General features: G+C 36.3%; 2 protein-coding genes across 2 annotated transcripts; both read left to right on the top strand.

Annotated features, from left to right (window-relative positions):
* Positions 1 to 1,218: 1,218 nt before the first annotated feature.
* Positions 1,219 to 8,931, top strand: LOC138305539 (uncharacterized). Its single transcript, XM_069245809.1, has 2 exons — positions 1,219 to 2,810; positions 6,998 to 8,931. The coding sequence occupies exons 1-2, from the start codon at positions 1,245 to 1,247 to the stop codon at positions 7,004 to 7,006; spliced, it is 1,575 nt and encodes a 524-aa protein (XP_069101910.1). The 5' UTR covers positions 1,219 to 1,244; the 3' UTR covers positions 7,007 to 8,931.
* A 1,008-nt stretch (positions 8,932 to 9,939) lies between these two features.
* LOC138305541 (uncharacterized) lies at positions 9,940 to 17,257 on the top strand. Its single transcript, XM_069245811.1, has 3 exons — positions 9,940 to 10,097; positions 14,802 to 16,369; positions 17,013 to 17,257. Exons 2-3 carry the CDS (start codon positions 14,813 to 14,815, stop codon positions 17,019 to 17,021), a joined length of 1,566 nt encoding a protein of 521 aa, XP_069101912.1. The 5' UTR covers positions 9,940 to 10,097; positions 14,802 to 14,812; the 3' UTR covers positions 17,022 to 17,257.
* The last annotated feature ends 1,374 nt before the right edge of the window (positions 17,258 to 18,631 follow it).

Consider the following 18,631-nt stretch of genomic DNA (forward strand, 5'->3'; position numbering starts at 1 on the left):
CGACTATTTATCATCGAACTAATTGTTTGTCAATGTGACGTCATTTTTGTCAACGTCATCGATAATCAATTGACGTCAGTATGTCCTGCTCTGACCGCTAAGCTACGTGTATGTAAAGCAAAAAGCTTAGTATGATAAACGAATGGCTATGTAGAAAAAAAATTAAATGTCACATTACGAACGCATAATCAATATATCTAAATGCGTATGTGATTTTCCCGAGAAGCGCATATTTTTGTTCCTTGATTTTGTTTTTCCCCGTCATCTTCATTTAACCATAAGGAAGGACCGGTTTGATAGCTTAGAAAAAATAATAATTTGTATATCAAAAATATACTGTATACTTTTGACGGCGGCAGCATTCGATCCGGATTTGATTTTTGGTCAATTAGTTATAACCAAATTGTCATTTTTAGGAAAGCAGTGTGCATAAAACACTACGCACGAAAAATAAACAAACATTTTTTACCGAAGTCCCCTAAAGTATCATCGGGCACGGGACATGGTAGGAAGAAACCTGCACATTGAGACCTGAATTTCTTAATTATTTGGCATATTCAAAGGTGACTTGTGCCGTTACTAATGCAATGACAAATATCCTATACGTTTTAATTATATTGCAAAAATTTGCGGTTTTACGCTTTTTTGGTTTGTATTACTTTAACCACACTATCAACAGTCAGGGTCATGTAAGGACGTGCCAGATTTTCCGTGGAGGAAAGTCGAGTAACCCCGAAGAAAAACACCAACCACACGGTGAGTACCTGGCAGTGCTTCAGTGATTTAGCACTATAAAAGGGCAGCAGTTTCCACTATACAAGAAGACACAACATGAATATACCGCAGTCTTCTTCCTTCCCAAACTCGCACCCTAGCACAACAAACACGCAACACAACCACATACATGGGAGGCCGTCCTTACATGACCATAGCTGTTAATATGACGTTAAATTAATCAAACAAACAAACAAGCAACTGCCCAACATGGGGATTACGAACCCGCATCCCCAGAGGTAAAGGGCTTGTGGTAATATCTCGGGACATCTTAACAAAACTTGGCCAACTGGAATTTGCGCGATCAAAGTAATTTCCCGCAACATTGCAAAAAAAATCATCGCCGCAAAATTTACTCGCATACGCCACGTCATGAACGATTATATCTTATTTTGAAACTAAATCATTCATACACTTTTTTATTATTGTAGAAACCAGTCCGTGGACAGGTGTTTTTAAAACAGACGATAATGAATTGTACTAAACATCCGGGGTCTCAGATAGTATCGGTATGTGTTACGTGTGGTAACACTCTGGTATGTGTGGAATGTATGACGGACAGCTTACATAAAGGTCACGTGTTCGAGAAGCTGCGGGAAGTGTCAATCAACATAAAGGCAAACCTAAAACCAAAACAAGTCGAATACCGTCGATTTGCTTCGAGTTTAGAATCAGATATAAATGAAATGATGAAAATAAAAGAACAACAAGAAAATGATCAGAAGGAAAGAGTAAAGATAATCGATAAACAAAAGGAAGAAATCATCGACGCTGCTACCAAGATGGCCGAGAGTCTAAAATCTGAATTCGCGGCCGAGACACAAAATAACTGTGTTCAACTGCAGCGCGGCATTGACAAGGTGTCAGAGAAACTAGATAAAGTTAAACAGCACAGTGACAATGTAAAACGTGTTATTGATGAGCAAGACGACATCACAGTGATAAACGATTCACAAAAACTAGAAGATACAGACGGGACACGGGATCCGCTTCCTAAATTAGAGACCATCGATTTTACTCCAGGGAAGGTGAATGATAGACAGTTGAAACTGATGTTTGGGGGTACGGCCTCCGAGATGGAGGAACTAGCTTCATTACAGGGAGCTCAGATGGCAACAGGTATGTCCCTGTCAACTTACAAAGGGTCCGATTTTCTCGGTAATGTCATCCGCCAAGGGAGAGAACTGGTCCCAATCACGTCATTTCAACACTCAACATCTACGCCTGTTACCCAGATGTGTTGTAGCTGTCTATGTAAATCCTGGATAAAGTGTCTCGATCAACGGGAGATAACTCTTAAAACCAAACATGGGCAAAAAAAGAAAACTGTGAAATTCAACTCCGCTGTTCATGGTATGACTACTGTTAATGACGATACACTATTGATATGTGGATATGAGGATAGAGATATTAAACAGGTCAAACTGTCGACTGGAAAGGTCACCTCACTCTTCTCCACTGGGAAGTTGTACCCGAGGTACATCTGTATGTCACCTGGTGGTGACCTCTACGTAACACTGATGGATCAGTATGACTACAACGTTACTGCCGACAGTGAGAGAGTATTGGTCCGATACTCTCGCCATGGACAGGAGAAAGGGCGCGCTCGACATGACGGACGAGGAGATGTTCTGTTTATCTATCCTGGGAGAGTGAGGACCAATGGTGGCGTTGTTGGGGTGGTTAATGGTACAGACAAGTACAACAGTCACCTGGTTCTACTAAATTCAGACCTGACGTTAAGGTTACGGTATCTAGGTAACGGCAAGGTCGTGTCGGGGGAGGAGAAGTTTGATACTACAACCTACAAGCCCGATACGGATTATTTTATATTAGACAGTGACTTCATCTTCGACTCACTAGGAAATATCATTATATGTGAGGCCTACAGTAGGAGTGTCCAGCTGTTGTCCAGAGACTGTGTCCCCATGACTACCATACTACCGACACAGGATTATGTACCGTGGGCCATCACCATAACGACAGATGATGAGGTGTGGCTGGGGTTTAAGGATGGAACTGTGAAGGTGTACAAGGTATGTTGTATTTTTATGATAAAAATATTAAATACGTACATGTTTTTATATTCTCTTATTTAATAAAATATTGATGTGATGTCAGCTATTATTCTTTCTTTACGTTGTAACTCCCCGATAATGGAACAGGTACCTGTTATGTCATATATGCTACATTTTACTGTGTTATATGTGACTGTTATATATTACAGTTACTTATAAGACGGTAAAAGGTAATTTATGGAAGACTTTTACAAGACGGGTGAGAAGATCTCCGGGCATAATACCATAATTATTTTAACGTACAACCCAAACAGGAATATTCCATTATTTTTAATCCAAAATATGAACAAAAAACTTAGAAGAGAATCTAATTCCCTTTTAACGCAAAATTAAATACATCCACAAAATTACAGCATTAACTCTGCTTTCTGAAAAAATTCCTGTTTTTGCACACCATTTTGACACTTAATTTCCAAATCATCATGTTTTACACTTATTTTGATGTTGTGTCAACAACATGTCATAATCAGTTTCCGGAGATTTAGTCACATAGGCCTTTTGCTGAGCGACTTTGCACATGGTATATTGGTACATGTATGCATAATGATTTTTAGATTTCTCCGATAAATTCATGAAGGTCGCTATATTGTCCCTAGAGGTCGAAATTTTCACATCCTCCAATTTCGAATGAAAGCTCTGGGGGCATCGACTGTTTTTAACAGGCCTGGAAACCACTGCTATAATCACTTTTGCCTGACCCTTTCTAACAAACGCATGAATCGGTTTTTTTCCTGTCATTTCTTTGCCACATCAGAAATATTGGAAACAAATAAATTGAGGTAGAATCAGTCATTTTTGTAATATATGTCACTAAAATCACCTTTTTGTATAGCTTAAATTGAAAACGTAATGTCACCCTATCACTGCCGCTGAACCTGGTGAAAGTGAATTTACAGATAAGGATTGTCCAACTCAAAAGCATGCTTTATGAATTACATTCATGAATGCTATTCATCATAGAGGCAAAGGTAATTTTATGTTGTAGAGTAACCTGAGCCCATAGACAAAATCTGGCTTATATCAGAAATAAGTGTATGTTATAACACAAAGAGTTGCTATGTTTTAAGTTAGAGATAAGCCTCAAACTGCGCAATACGAGGGAGCGAGAACAGATCTCGGCCATCACGGGGCCAATCTGATTAAAATACAGATCCTTATCATCGCTATGTTCGATAAGAGGATCTAACAATATCCCAATAAGGGTCACTTTCTGGTGACTTTAGAAATGGCAAATCAAATTGCTATCTCCAAAATCTTGGAAGTGAATTTCAGGAAACGACATAGTTTGAGAAAGGTGTCAGAATTATTTCAATGTACAATTGTATGTAGTCATCTCGCCAAATAGCACAACAAAGCAAAATGGATATGTATTCTGGGACGAAATGACGTTTCCAATTGATGTAGCAAGGCGAGAAAATGCATTTGATCTGAATTACACGTGGTATAAAGGTCATCAGAACATGGCCCCTAATGGGATGTTGTCAGATCCTCTATTGAAAGGAGTGGTTATAAGGATCTGTATTTTAATCAGACTGTAACGGTCTCTCTCCCACATAATGTACAGTTGTCGGCTTATCTCCACAACATATAGACATCTTCTATCAATGTGTGGATGATAATAATCAATAATTCACAGTAACTTTATAGTAAATCCAGGTTTTGTATTTATATATTTCCCTGTTACTTATTATTGTTTCTCATTAAGATTAATTATGGTTTGTTTTTTCACATTTAGTACACGTGAATCAGGCAGAGGAGACGGGGTTAACATCACGTGACCCGACGATACCTGGTGTAGCGTATATATTTACTTTACTTGGAAACCATGGAAAAATTTCCACGATATTAAATACTTTTATTATTGAACGATATAAACAGTTTGTATTTTGTATTATGGATTCTTTGCTGGAACTTTGAACACCTGCTATGAAACACGTGTGTGCTGCTCATGTGGATTTATATAAACACCACCACACATATCAGATGCTACATAGTAGGAACGTGTCATAGAGATTAGTTTGTATTTCGCGGGCTCAACGTCTCCAACACACAAGTACGTGTGCGTAATGTAGAACAGCGACAGCCGTGTATACATTATCTTGCATGCAAACTGCATCCACAACCCGATATATATGTTATAAAAATATTTGATCCATCTCATTACTAGTTTACTTCAGGTTTTACGCACGTAGGCTGAATGTCTCCAGAGATATTCTTTACCTGTCCGCGGTATGTGTAACTACACGTAAAGGCTGCGATGACTATGTGTTCGCTATTTGCATGCTTCGGAATTAAAACTCGGTGGTGTGTAGTTTTGCAGCTCACATATATTGTACCAGATTGTTTGTACTGTTTTTTGGAAGTTTAGAAGCATTGGACATTTTATATTTTTCTGCAGTGTTCTTATGCAAATGTTGTGTTCTATATATGTAAAGTTTTTTGGGACCATGGCCGAGGAAAACAGGATAATAGATACATGCCTATTGCTGAGTGAAAATACACATATATTATATATGTGTATATAGTGTATATTGGTACACGTATGCATAATGATTTTGGGATTTCCCCGATAAATCCATGAAGGTCGCTATATTGTTCCTAGAGGTCGTAATTTTCACATCCTCCAATTTCGAATGAAAGTTCTTAGGGCATCGACTGTTTTGAACAGGCCTGGAAATAAATGCTATACCACTTTAGCCTGACCCTTTCTAACAAACGCATGAATCGGACTTTTTTCCTGCCATTTCTTTGCCAGATCATATTGGAAACAAATAAATTGAGGTAGAATCGGTCATTTTTGTAATATATGTCACTAAAACCATCTTTTTGTATTGCTTAAATTGAAAAAGTAATGTCACCCTATCACTGCCGCTGAACATGGTGAAAGTGAATTTACAGATAATAAGGATACATTACGTTTCATGAATACTATTCATTGTACAGGCAAAAGGTAATTTTATGTTGGTAGAGTAACCTGAGCCCATAGACAAAATCTGGCTTATATCAGAAATCAGTTTATGTTATAACACAAAGAGTTGCTATGTTTTAAGTTAGAGATAAGCCTCAAACTGTGCAATACGAGGGAGAGGGAACAGATCTCGGCTATGACGGGGCCAATGTGATTTAAAATACAGTTCCTTATCATCACTATGTTCAATAAGAGAATCTAACAACATCCCAATAAGGGCCACTTTCTGGTGACTTTAGAAATGGTAAACTCCAGAATCTTGGAAGTGATTTCAGGGAACGACATAGTTTGAGAAAGGTGTCAGAATTATTTCAATGTATGTAGTCATTTCGCCATATAACACAACAAAGCAATATGGATATGTATTCTGGGACGAAATGGCGTTTCCAATTGATGAAGCAAGGCGAGAAAATGCATGCGATCTGAATTACACGTGGTATAAAGGTCATCCAAACATGACCCCTAATGGAATGTTGTCAGATCCTCTATTGAAAGGAGTGGTTATAATGATATGTATTTTAAATCAGATTGTGACAGTCTCTCTCCCACATAATGTACAGCTTTCGGCTTATCTCCACAACATAAAATATGCTATCAATGTGTGGATGATACTAACTTATATGACGTGTTTTCATACAAAACATAATGATTGAAAAAAAAAATATATACAAATATAAATTGAAGTTCCGTGTATGTTAAAGAACTTTCAATTCAAAGGTGACTTCGGATCATATTGATCTGGCAATCAGAGAAAAATAGTACACGCTCTGTATATTGTTTAATGTATTGATGATAATCTATTGATATAGTGTTACGCTCATGTACTGATTAAAGCAACCCATACAAGTCTATCGTATTAGTAATTATACTTTCAAACTGATTGGTAAATGATTGTAAGACCGGAAGACTATTCTAATTCAAACTCTGCTGCTGATAGGCAACATAAGAAATAAAATACGGAATCCCGAAGGGCAACGTTTATCTGTAGGCGTTACAACCCAAAAACATTTTATGTAAAATAAAAGCTGTAACTATAATCAATTGAATATCGTCCTGTAGTCTTTAATCTCAATAATTCACAGTAACTTTATAGTAAATCCAGGTTTTGTATTTATATATTCCCTGTTACTCTATTATTGCTTCTCATTATTAAAATGGTTTTTGTTTTTCACTTTAGTACACGTGAATCAGGCAGAGGAGACCGGGGTTAACATCACGTGACCCGACGATACCTGGTGTAGCTATATTTACTTTACTTGGAACATGGAACGATATTAAATACATTTATTGAACGATATAAACAGTTAGTATTATTATGGATTCTTTGCTGGAACTTTGAACCTGCTATGAAACACGTGTGTGCTGCTCATGTGGATTTATTAAACACACCACACATATCAGATGCTACATAGTAGGAACGTGTCATAGAGATAGTTTGTATTTCGCGGGCTCAACGTCTCCACACAAGTACGTGTGCGCATGTAGAACAGCGACAGCCGTGTATACATTATCTTGCATGCAAACTGCATCACAACCCGATATATATGTTATAAAAATATTTGATCCATCTCATTACTAGTTTTACTTCAGGTTTTACGCACGTAGGGCTGTGTCTCCAGAGATATTCTTTACCTGTCCGCGGTATGTGTACACACGTAAAGGTGCGAGGTATGTGTAGCTATGTGCATGCTTCGAATTAAATGGTGGTGTAGTTTGCAGCTCACATATATTGTACCAGATTGTACTGTTTTAGAAGTTTAAGAAGCATTGGACATTTTAATATTTAGCAAGTGTTCTAATGCAAATGTTGTGTTCTATATATGTAATTTTTTTTGGGACCATGGCCGAGGAAAACAGGATAATAGATACATTTAATTTGTCGGAGGTCATCTTACGCCGGGAGACCACGCACTACGCACAGAACGTGTTGACCCCAAATGACAATGTCCAAGATGTAAGTACTTTTGCTTACATATCGCCACAACGCCACAAGAAATGGATTTACACAACAACAAAAATAATAAATAAAAAAAAAGATATATATATAAAATGTGCCTTAGCAAAATGCAGAGAACATAACCTTTCAATTGATTGTAAATTTGATATTTTTGATATTTTTGATATTTTTATAAAATCTATTATATTGTATGTGTGTGAAGGTTGTGGATATTGTAACTTCAAATTATTAGAGAGATTGTGAGATTATATTTTTGAAGTTATAAAATCTGTTATATTGTATGGGTGTGAAGTGTGCGGATATTGTAACTTCAGATTATTAGAGAGATTACTTCTCAAATTTTGTAAACATATTTTGAAAGTTAAAACTTAAGCACCAAATTATATGATATATGGTGATTTACCCACTGAGTATTAATGTAGAAGTTAGAATGATCAGTTACTGGGCCAAAGTAGTGGACAGTACACAAAATAAACCAAGTAACAAGTTGAGTAAAAGTATTAACACATTGTAATTCACAATGGACAACCTTTATTATATTTAAAGGATATATTAAATTAAATTGATTTGGGAAATATTTTTGATTCTCTTGAATTCGAAAGCGTTAATTGGTTGAAAACTAGTCTTCCAAAGACTAAAAACTAAACTTATACACAATTAGAGACAAGAGGTATTTGGTTCACCGAAAGGAACACATTATAGAATGTGTAAACAAGACCTTATTCTAGAAAGATATCTTATTGCACTCCCTTCTAAATTGGTTGTAGCTTATTGTAAGTTTAGAACATGTGATGTTAAGCTTCCTGTTGAATATGGCAGATGTGAAAATGAAGTCATTCGTACAAATAGGAGAAAACTACTGTCTAGATATTACTTCCAGCGGCCAAACATTTTAAAATTGCATACTCTATTTAATTATGTAACAGAAAATGAGCTCATTTCACTGATTAAATTATGATTGTAATAACACAGACTGTCGGTAACAATATTTGATGTCCATCTGATCTTATCTATTATTTTGTTTTGTAAACATGCATATAATCTGTAACTATAAGAATAAGAAATTACTCCTTATTGACTTAATTGTAAAATTGATATGTATATTTCTCTGCACTGTAAACTTCAGTTTATGAGAATAAAAAATGCCATTGTCATTGCCATTGTCACAATCGTCTGAAAAGGTCAGAAAGTGATCCCACAATTTCGGAAAGCAAGAAATTTAGAACCAGCTATAACAGTGTTCTGCACACACCCCGCACAACATACACACAGCACATTGCATACATGGGAGGCCGTCCTTACATGACCCTAGCTGCTAATAGGACTTAAATTAATCAATCAAACAAACAAACAATAAACGGTTTTTGTGGTAAACTTAAACTATCTTAAACAATGATGATGCATAGACACCCAAAATGAGAATCTATTGTCTATATGGATGCCAGAGCTTTGCAGACAATCATCTAGCGTGCATTATGAAGATTATCCGCAAAGCATCTACATAGACAATTGATTTCATAGGAATGTCATTTTAGACCTTTATGCTGTTTTATATTAGATGAAGTTGCCGAGTAGTGCGGAATATTAAAGCGTTGTGAGGTCATAATTATGTTAGAAATTGCGATGTTGACAGGTCATAATTTCTCTGGCAGATCCATCTGAGATATGTGACTGTGTTTCGATAAAATGTTATAGGGATTTTGAGAGTATACGTTACGTATACAAGTTGGCATTGAATGAGTTCGAATTAAGTGGGTTGCTTAGCTGCATTAAGATTACGAAAGAGATGTGTACCTTTGTGTACCTTTGTGTACCTTTGTGTACCTTGTGTACCTTTGTGTACCTTTGTGTACCTTGTGTACCTTTGTGTACCTTTGTGCGCTGGAGGTATAACTAATTACACAATACACACAGGCAACAGACACTAAATATATGTTATTGGTATTTGAATGTCACGGTTTGTGAACACGACCAAAACTGACGTACTACATAACTTATATTATGACATTGTATACATGTTCGCCATTGTTTAAATAACCAGTAAATATAGCAGGTTGATCGTTTTATGTTACGTTACTAGGCGTCTATTTACATTAGTTACCGCGTAGAAGAATATTCTATGTATACAAGTATGTAAGACTGGAGATATAACACAAGTATGATTGGTGATTCTGTTTTGGTATTGAAAACTGTCACTCATATATTATATCGTCACGAGGAGATCAATGTGGCTTGGTGATCAAAATACATCAACCCGGATATTCTAGATAACTGCTTTGGGGCTAACAACAGGTTATCGTGCCACATCACAGTGTACCAGGTAAGTTTGTATTTCCATACTACATTGGATACGTTAATGAAATCAAACATTTAGTTGAAATCCTTAAAGTTATATGTGCCGTAACTGGGCGAAAATGTTGGCATGTTTATTTTTTCTTCATTAATCTATTTAAAAGCATAAGGGTTGATGAATTAAGCTGTGGAAATCATTTAAATGACTTCAAACGCCTCAAAAACGTTAGTTATAGCACAGAAATTATGTACTGAAAAATTATTGCTTTTTATACTATATGTATGTTTAGATGGAAACTTTTTTTCCTGCAGAAATCACTTTACAATTACTAATAACACTGAAAAATATTAAATGAAATTGTGGACCACAATATGACTTCATGGTCTGACCGCAGGTACTCATATCACTTCACTATAGATGTACATATGAGTTTTGGCAGTACTGCTAAAATCATTTTCTGCTCTTATTTGTAATTGTAAAATTAAAACCAATGCATTGCAAGTACTGTAATTCAAAATGTTAGTAAATTCTGGAGACGAATAACATATCAAAAGCTTAATATCGTGATTCGTGAGTATGAAAAATACGGCACATATAACTTAAACGTTACAGTAGTAGTAAATACAAATACAATCCATTCCAATTATCAATTTCGAGACATTCCAACTGTCATATTGATTTCGTTCATACGAAGATAGCACGTCCCGCTACAATCAGGAAGTATGTGTCTTTTTCTTTTGCATATCTTTAACTGTTATACTGACACACCTTCCGTCGATTTAAGGCCAAATATTTGATTACTTACCATGCTTCATAAAAATTAATTTATTTTGAATTCCAAACCATGTGTATAAAAGGATTGTATTGACTTTAATAACATAGTCCATATAATTGTACATTGTCGACTTCATTGTCGATGCCTGATGAATAGAGCTATCTGCAATTAAATATCTTTTATTTTGGAACGTGATCAGATCATTCGTCTTGCACATTGTCAGCTTTATTGTCGATACCTGGTGAATTGGTCTTTCTGCATTTTTTTTGTAACGTGATCAGATCATTTTTCTACACAGTCTTAAGATACACCGGACTAACACTGGTGAATCAATCTAATTGGCAAACATAAGCACGCCGAAGTATGTTTGGATATTAGTGATTCCACTTATTATTCAAAGACCTTATTATCACTACGTTTAATTCAAAGATAGATACCCCTTCGCCAATCTGATTAAAATACAGATCATCCTTATTATCACTACGTTTAATAAGAGGATTTGACAACATCCCATTAGAGGTCATGTCCAATTACCACAAGCCCTCCACCTCTGGGATGCGGTTTCGAATCCCATGTGAGGCAGTTGCCAGGTACTGATCGCTGGTCCTCTGGCCCTGCAGGTAGAGCGTTAGAATTGTACCGGCTGCCCCTATAGCACGATCGTAAGAGTTGACTAAATTTAGGATCTTATTTATTCTCTTCTTCCTAACCGACTTCATGTTTCCTAATGCCTCCCTTGGCACCGCCTCACGTTTGGCCTTGAATTGAGCGTTCGCCCCTGTGAGGAAGGCTCTGGGTTCTGTCCCCTTGCCGAGACACACCAAAGTCTATAAAAGTGGTAGTTTTTGCTCCTGTTTAGCGATAAGCAAACAGGGAGTGGGACGACTGGTTCGCCCGTTGTCAGTATAATGTGACCGGGTGGGTGTGTTGCTTGCAATCGGCGTCTTCAGTGATATAGCACTATAAAAGGGGCAACAATTCCACTATACAAGAAGACAGAACACGAATACCGCAGTCTCCCAAAACACGCACCTCGCAGTCCACAAGCACTACAGGACGTAAGAATAATCAAACAAATCGCTGGTCTTTGGTTTTTCTCCGGGTACTCCGGCTTTCCTCGACCAACAGACCTGTTACGTCCTTACATGACTCTGGCTGTCAATATGACATTAAACAAATAAATCCAAAAGGCCGTGTCCAGATTTGGAAATGGCTAATCAAATTACTACCATCAGAATCTTGAATGTGAAAATGGACGAAATAGTTTAAAAAGCTGTAAGTATTATTTTCGTGTATGTAGTCATCTCGCCCAAATAGCAAAACAACGCTAAATGCATATGTAAAATTCATTATATATATCAGAACTCGAACTTCTATATTAAAATAGTTATTTTGTATTGCCTTAATTGTTTGCCAATACTACAGTTAAGGCCAATGAGCCTCTTGTTATCTTTAAAATATTTTTAAAAAGTGTTTACAAAAACCCTTTTTCTAAATCTACTAAAACACATGTATAGTGAACTAGCTTACATGTGTATCTACCTACATTCCGGTAAGACAATACACTGTATCTATACATTCCGAACAGACAATACACAGTAGGAATACAATAGGAATTTAGAGATCAAAGTCTAATCACGATAACCAATCCACATTAGATTACTATTAACTCAGCAAAAATCTTATTTATAGTTTCTTTGTGCAATTTACGGTTTATACATTCTGAACAAACAAAACTCCGTAGGAATACAATAATAGTTTAGATATCAATGTCTTTTGAATGTTTTTTAGTTTATACGGGTTCCGTGTTATTGTTCATGTGATAAATGTTTATAGTATGGGATGAATATAATGAGTCGTGTATTTTCGAAGTCTAGTTCCATGGCCCAACCTTGACAGCCCTCAAATGTGTATCATGTCTAGAGAATTAAACATTGATTTGGTAAAATATTTTTTTTGAAAACATGTACAACTCATTTGTTTAATGACAAATTCTATCAAACTAAATAAATTTGATCATCACAATTTTTCCATTCTTGTGGGCGTCATAATTAGGAATGTTTATCCCTTTATCAATAAATGAAATGTATGAAATGGTAACCATGGCATATATATAGAGTTTGAGTTATGGGATAAACAGGTTCTCCAATACGTGACTGTTGTTTAATCATGTTGATCTAAACTCAATTTAAAATTTGTTTTTAAAAATTAACTAACTCGACGAGTTTGATAAACAGGATTAAAACAACAGTAACTTCTTGGGGAACCTCTATATAGCATACTTAGTATAAATCTGTACATATTCTGACTTACTGACACGGTGATTTTTTCTCAGTATGACGTCACGTCTTGTCTAACGTCATTAATAATCAAGTGGCGTCATACTATTCAGCTTTGACCGCTAATTCATGTACAAACTGCGATTTACAGCGGATGTGTCGTGGTGTTGAAATCTGATAGATCTGTACCTTATGCCTTGTTGAAGAGAAATTTTCTGAGGAAATTGATAAATGTAACGAAACTGGAACGGACTTAAACACAACTGATTATCTGGCGGGAGGATGATGACACCTGCCATACCCTCGCTAATACCCCGATGGAGTTGAAAAATAGCTACATCAATGCTTATAAATAATTATTCAGACTAATTGATAGCGTAAGATATGTTTAAACGTACGATTCCATTGATGTTCTGATAGATTATTTTTTTCTAGATCAATACACCACTTCGACGTCTATATTGTGACGTCATAAAAACATCGGGTTTTCGCGCTATTCTTTGATTTTTTTCTTTATAGTAGTATGACGGAAAGGGATCTGCCAATCAGAAAGTTGGATTTAATATAAAAAAAAAATAATTATAGCTCAACCACATGGGTTAAGTAGTCGTTATAAAACTTGGTTACAACAGTGTGATGGTTATTTGGCTGGAAGTAAAATGTAGCGAATGGCGGGATATAATTAGAACACGAGTAGTTAATTGTTGAGGTAACCATATAAATCAAAACTACAAAACGCCCAGTAAATGATCCGTTATTAGTTTTAACGGATAAATGGTTTTTTTTTTCTTTGTCTTCATAAATAATCTTACTTTCTAACGGGACTAATTCACGTATCACGTGTAACCGATAACGTTTGTCCGAGACTACCATCTCCAGTGGTGATTGAAATTAACTATTTGTAATCTTCCCTATAAAATGACGTTAGCCATGGGTATAATTTTTTGGCGTCATTCCAATACCAATAGAAACAATAGTCCCGAATGAACCTATCAGGTATCACGTTGTACGTGAATGATTCCCATTGGTCAATGATCCCATATCTATGTGAAAAATGAAATCCGAGAATAACGCGAAAACCTATTTTCATCATGACGTCAATAGCGATATAGAAGTTAAAAATCAATGGAGACGTCGTCCTCGATATTCCAGGGATTACTATCAATGATGTTCTTCCATCCCTCAATTATCCTATAGTAAATCGTGAGGCAGTTAAAGAGAAAAAAAAACTGACAAATTATATGCCTACTTTCTTTTTCAAGACTTTCTTTAGAGATTATACGTAGAGCAACACAGTCTTTGATGCACATCAAATGACCAAATTATCCGTGTCTTCTGTTGCCTTCAGTTTTGCTATTACATATTCCACGGCTATATATGATGTCAGTGATAGTAACCCATAGAGTATCGAGGATGACGTTTAAACCTATTTGAAGCAAATGCTTAGTTTGATAACATAACGAATGGCTATATACAAATGTGGTTTGACAACTTTTGTGAAACGATAACCCAATATTTTAAAAGTTCACATTATGACCGTTTTATCAATATATTTAAGCCTATAGTAAATGATTTCTTTCTTCGCATTTTTTTTATTAATTGGTTTTATTGTCCCCCTCACAATGATTTACCATTAGGACGAAGAAGGTGTGATAATTTCCTATTTTACATTTTCAGAACAATTGATAATGGATTGTCCTAAACATCCGGGTTCTCCGATTGTATCGGTATGTGTCACGTGTGGTACCTCTCTGGTATGTGTGGAATGTATGACGGACGAGTCGCACCAGAAACACGTGTTTCATAAAATGGGTAGAGTTGCTAATGACATGAAATCAAAACTAAAGCCGAAAGAAGCCGAATACCGTCGATTTGCTTCGAGTTTAGAATCAGATATAAATGAGATGCTGAAACTACAAACACAGCAAGAAGATGATCAGAAGGAAAGAGTAAAGCGAATCGATAAACAAAAGAAAGAAATCATCGACGCTGTTACCAAGATGGCCGATAGTCTAAAATCTCAATACGAGGCCGAGACACAAAATAATATTGTTCAACTGCAACGAGGTATCGACAAAGTGTTAGAGAAACTAGAAAAAGTTAAACAGCACAGTGACAATGTAAAACGTGTTATTGATGAGCAAGACGACATCACAGTGATAAACGATTCACAAAAACTAGAAGATACAGACGGGACACGGGATCCGCTTCCTAAATTAGAAACCATCGATTTTACTTCAGGGAAGGTGAATGATAGACAGTTGAAACTGATGTTTGGGGGTACGGCCTCCGAGATGGAGGAACTAGCTTCATTACAGGGAGCTCCGATGGCAACAGGTATGTCCCTGTCAACTTACAAAGGGTCCGATTTCATCGGTAGTGTCATCCGCCAAGGGAGAGAACTGGTCCAGATCACGTCATTTCAACACTCAACATCTAGACCTGCTATCCAGATGTGTTGTAGCTGTCTAGGTAAATCTTGGATAAAGTGTCGTGATGAATGGGAGGTAACTCTTACAGATAAACACGGACACAAAGAGAAAACTGTGAAATTCAACTCCGCTGTTGGTGGTATGACTATTGTAAATGACGACACACTATTTATATGTGCACGTGGTGATAGAGATATTAAACAAGTCAAACGGTCGACTGGAAAGGTCACCTCACTCTTCTCCACTGGGAAGTTGTGTCCTTGGTTCATCTGTATGTCACCTTGTGGTGACCTCTACGTAACACTGATGGATCTGTATGACTACAATGTCACCGCCGACAGTGAGAGAGTATTGGTCCGATACTCTGCCCAGGGACAGGAGAAAGGGCGCGCTCAATATGACGGAAGAGGAGATGTCCTGTTTATCTGGCCTGGGAGAGTGAGGACCAATGGTGATATTGTTGGGGTGACTAATTATACAGACAAGTACAAATCCCACCTGGTTCTACTGAATACAGACCTGACGTTAAGGTTACGGCATCTAGGTAACGGAAAGGTCGTGTCGGAGGAGAAGTTTGATACTACAACCTACAAACCGGATACGGATTATTTTATAAACGATTTCCTCTTCGGCCCATTAGATAGTATCATTATCTGTGAGGCCTACAGTAGGAGTGTCCAGCTGTTGTCCAGAGACTGTGTCCCCATCACTACCATACTACCGACACAGGATTCTGTACCGTGGGCCATCACCATGACGACAGATGATGAAGTGTGGCTGGGGTTTGGTGACGGAACTGTTAAGGTGTACAAGGTGTGTTGTATTTGAATATGTATGCACATCTTTTTACTAAATACATGTTCTTATTTCGTGGATGATGAATTGATATCCCTGTGAGTAATGTGATTCTTACTGTAATGACGTGTTATATAGATTTTCGCTCCGTGAATGTTTAAGTTATTTCAAAGGCGGCTTCGTATCATTTGATCTGTCATTCCGAGGACAATCAATTCCGCTCGACATATAACTATTTAAAGTATTGATTGCAATCTTTTGATAGGGCGTTACGCTTATATATTGATTGGTGCAACATATATAAGTCTATCGCATGAGTAATTATATATCTAAAACTTATTGGTAAAGTATGGTCAGACCGAAAATGCTATAAGTATAACTCCGCTGATCTAAACCAAGATTTAAAAAAAATCAAATACAAACTTCCAAATGTGTAGACGTCGTTTTGGCGCATATGTTTTGAAAACAAAATTAAACACCCCAAATATATTTTGCTTAAAACGAAAGTTGCAACTGAAAAGAAAACTTGCCCTGTTGTCTCATACCCAATAATTCACAGCACAGTATTATATATAATTAATACATGTTTCCCATTAATTGGTGCCATGTTGCCCTAATTTTGTTTCTCATTAATTAATAATGTTGTTGTTCTTTACTTTAGTACATGTGAACCAACAGACAGACGCAGACCGGGGATACCATCACGTGACCGACTACCAGAGGATTGACCGGACGATACCACGTGGCCGACTTCCAGCATCATGCGCATAGGCGCGGTTTTCAAAGTATGGACATACTTTAAAAAGTAATTGTGTATCTAAGAATTGACTTGTTCTACAGATAATTCTCGGTGTTATCAATAAAAGTAAGGGGATACTATTGATCCTAGTGTCTATAAAAAAACAAGAACTATACACTGATATGCATACCGTCGTGATAAGCTGAACCGTCACCCCCAGATCAGACGTCACTAAAACTACATGAAATCATTTTCTGAGGTAAACAATAGACGCATAATTAAATAGAACTACCGAAGTAAAAGTTTTAGTTTGATCTATTCGCGTCATATTGATACTGGCGGAGAAAAATGATCCACTGATGTATTTGTGTTGATTTGAAAGAAAAAGTAAGAGAAGAGATGATCCACCGATGTATTTGTGTTGATTTGAAAGTAAGTAAGAAAGAAAGATGATACACTGATGTATTTGTGTTTATTTGAAAGTAAGTAAGAGAAAAAGATGATCCACTGATGTATACTAACGGAGAAAGATTGTGTTGATTTAAAATTAAGTAAGAGAGAAAAATAATCCACTGTTGTATACTGGCGGAGACAGATGATCCACTGATGTATTTCTGTTGATTAAGTAAGTAAGAGAGAAAGGAATGATGTCACTATTATTGTTTATTTATAATATAATTCAATTTTGCTTGCTACGACCATTTTTATTGGCTTAAAAATTTACTCTATCAGCCCATAGAGGGAAATATGGCGTCGCCGTTTGTAACGTTGCTTCTGATTGGCTGAGATGACGGCCTAATGATTTCATAGACAAAATAGTCCCAAAATGAATTTTAAATATTGAAGAGATTTTCTTTAGTAAATTGAATTATAAGGATTAATTTTAATAGATTGTTTATGTTATGACATTACCACAAAAATCTGAGTGTACTCTCATCATAAATCGCTTAAATAACCCATACTCTCATCATAAATCGCTTAAATAAACCCAATGTTTGATAATGTCCATTATTTACATTCAGTTACAAGCACAATCACTCGTCCGGTCTCCAGACAAAACCAAAACGAATTCTCACACACTCCATCTGAAATGTTATTTTTCTTTTTAAAAAATATCACTTTTTTAAGTTTCACCCCTACCTCAAACAGAAAGCTGACTTTTTGGTAATAACTTATGATAAGAGATTAAATCCTCTTTAGATTTACTTTAAATAATATTACTGCTTCAAGTTATGAAACTTTTAATACTTGACCTCTGTGACCTCGAACGTAAGTCAAAGTTATTTATAGTTACACACTTTATAGCCCATACTATAGGCATCGTATCTGTGGAATATTACATGTAAAATCCAAGACCGTAAAGAAGACAGTTTTTGAAATTAATTTTCAAAAGTAGTCGTGTTAATCTTAGACCTCAAAAACCTGAATTTGAAATTTATTGTGATAACACTAATATTTGCCTTATGATGTCATAACGGCCATTTTGTTTGTCTGACAACCTTAATTTTTGTTTCTGGTACATCTTCCACCATAACCTATTA

This window comes from Argopecten irradians, chromosome 13 (assembly GCF_041381155.1).
Source record: "Argopecten irradians isolate NY chromosome 13, Ai_NY, whole genome shotgun sequence".
NCBI classification, from domain to species: domain Eukaryota; kingdom Metazoa; phylum Mollusca; class Bivalvia; order Pectinida; family Pectinidae; genus Argopecten; species Argopecten irradians.

Coding starts and splice junctions, on each gene's coding strand:
- LOC138305539 (XM_069245809.1), top strand. CDS start 1,245: ATGAATTGTACTAAACATCCGGGGTCTCAGATAGTATCGGTATGTGTT.
- LOC138305541 (XM_069245811.1), top strand. CDS start 14,813: ATGGATTGTCCTAAACATCCGGGTTCTCCGATTGTATCGGTATGTGTC.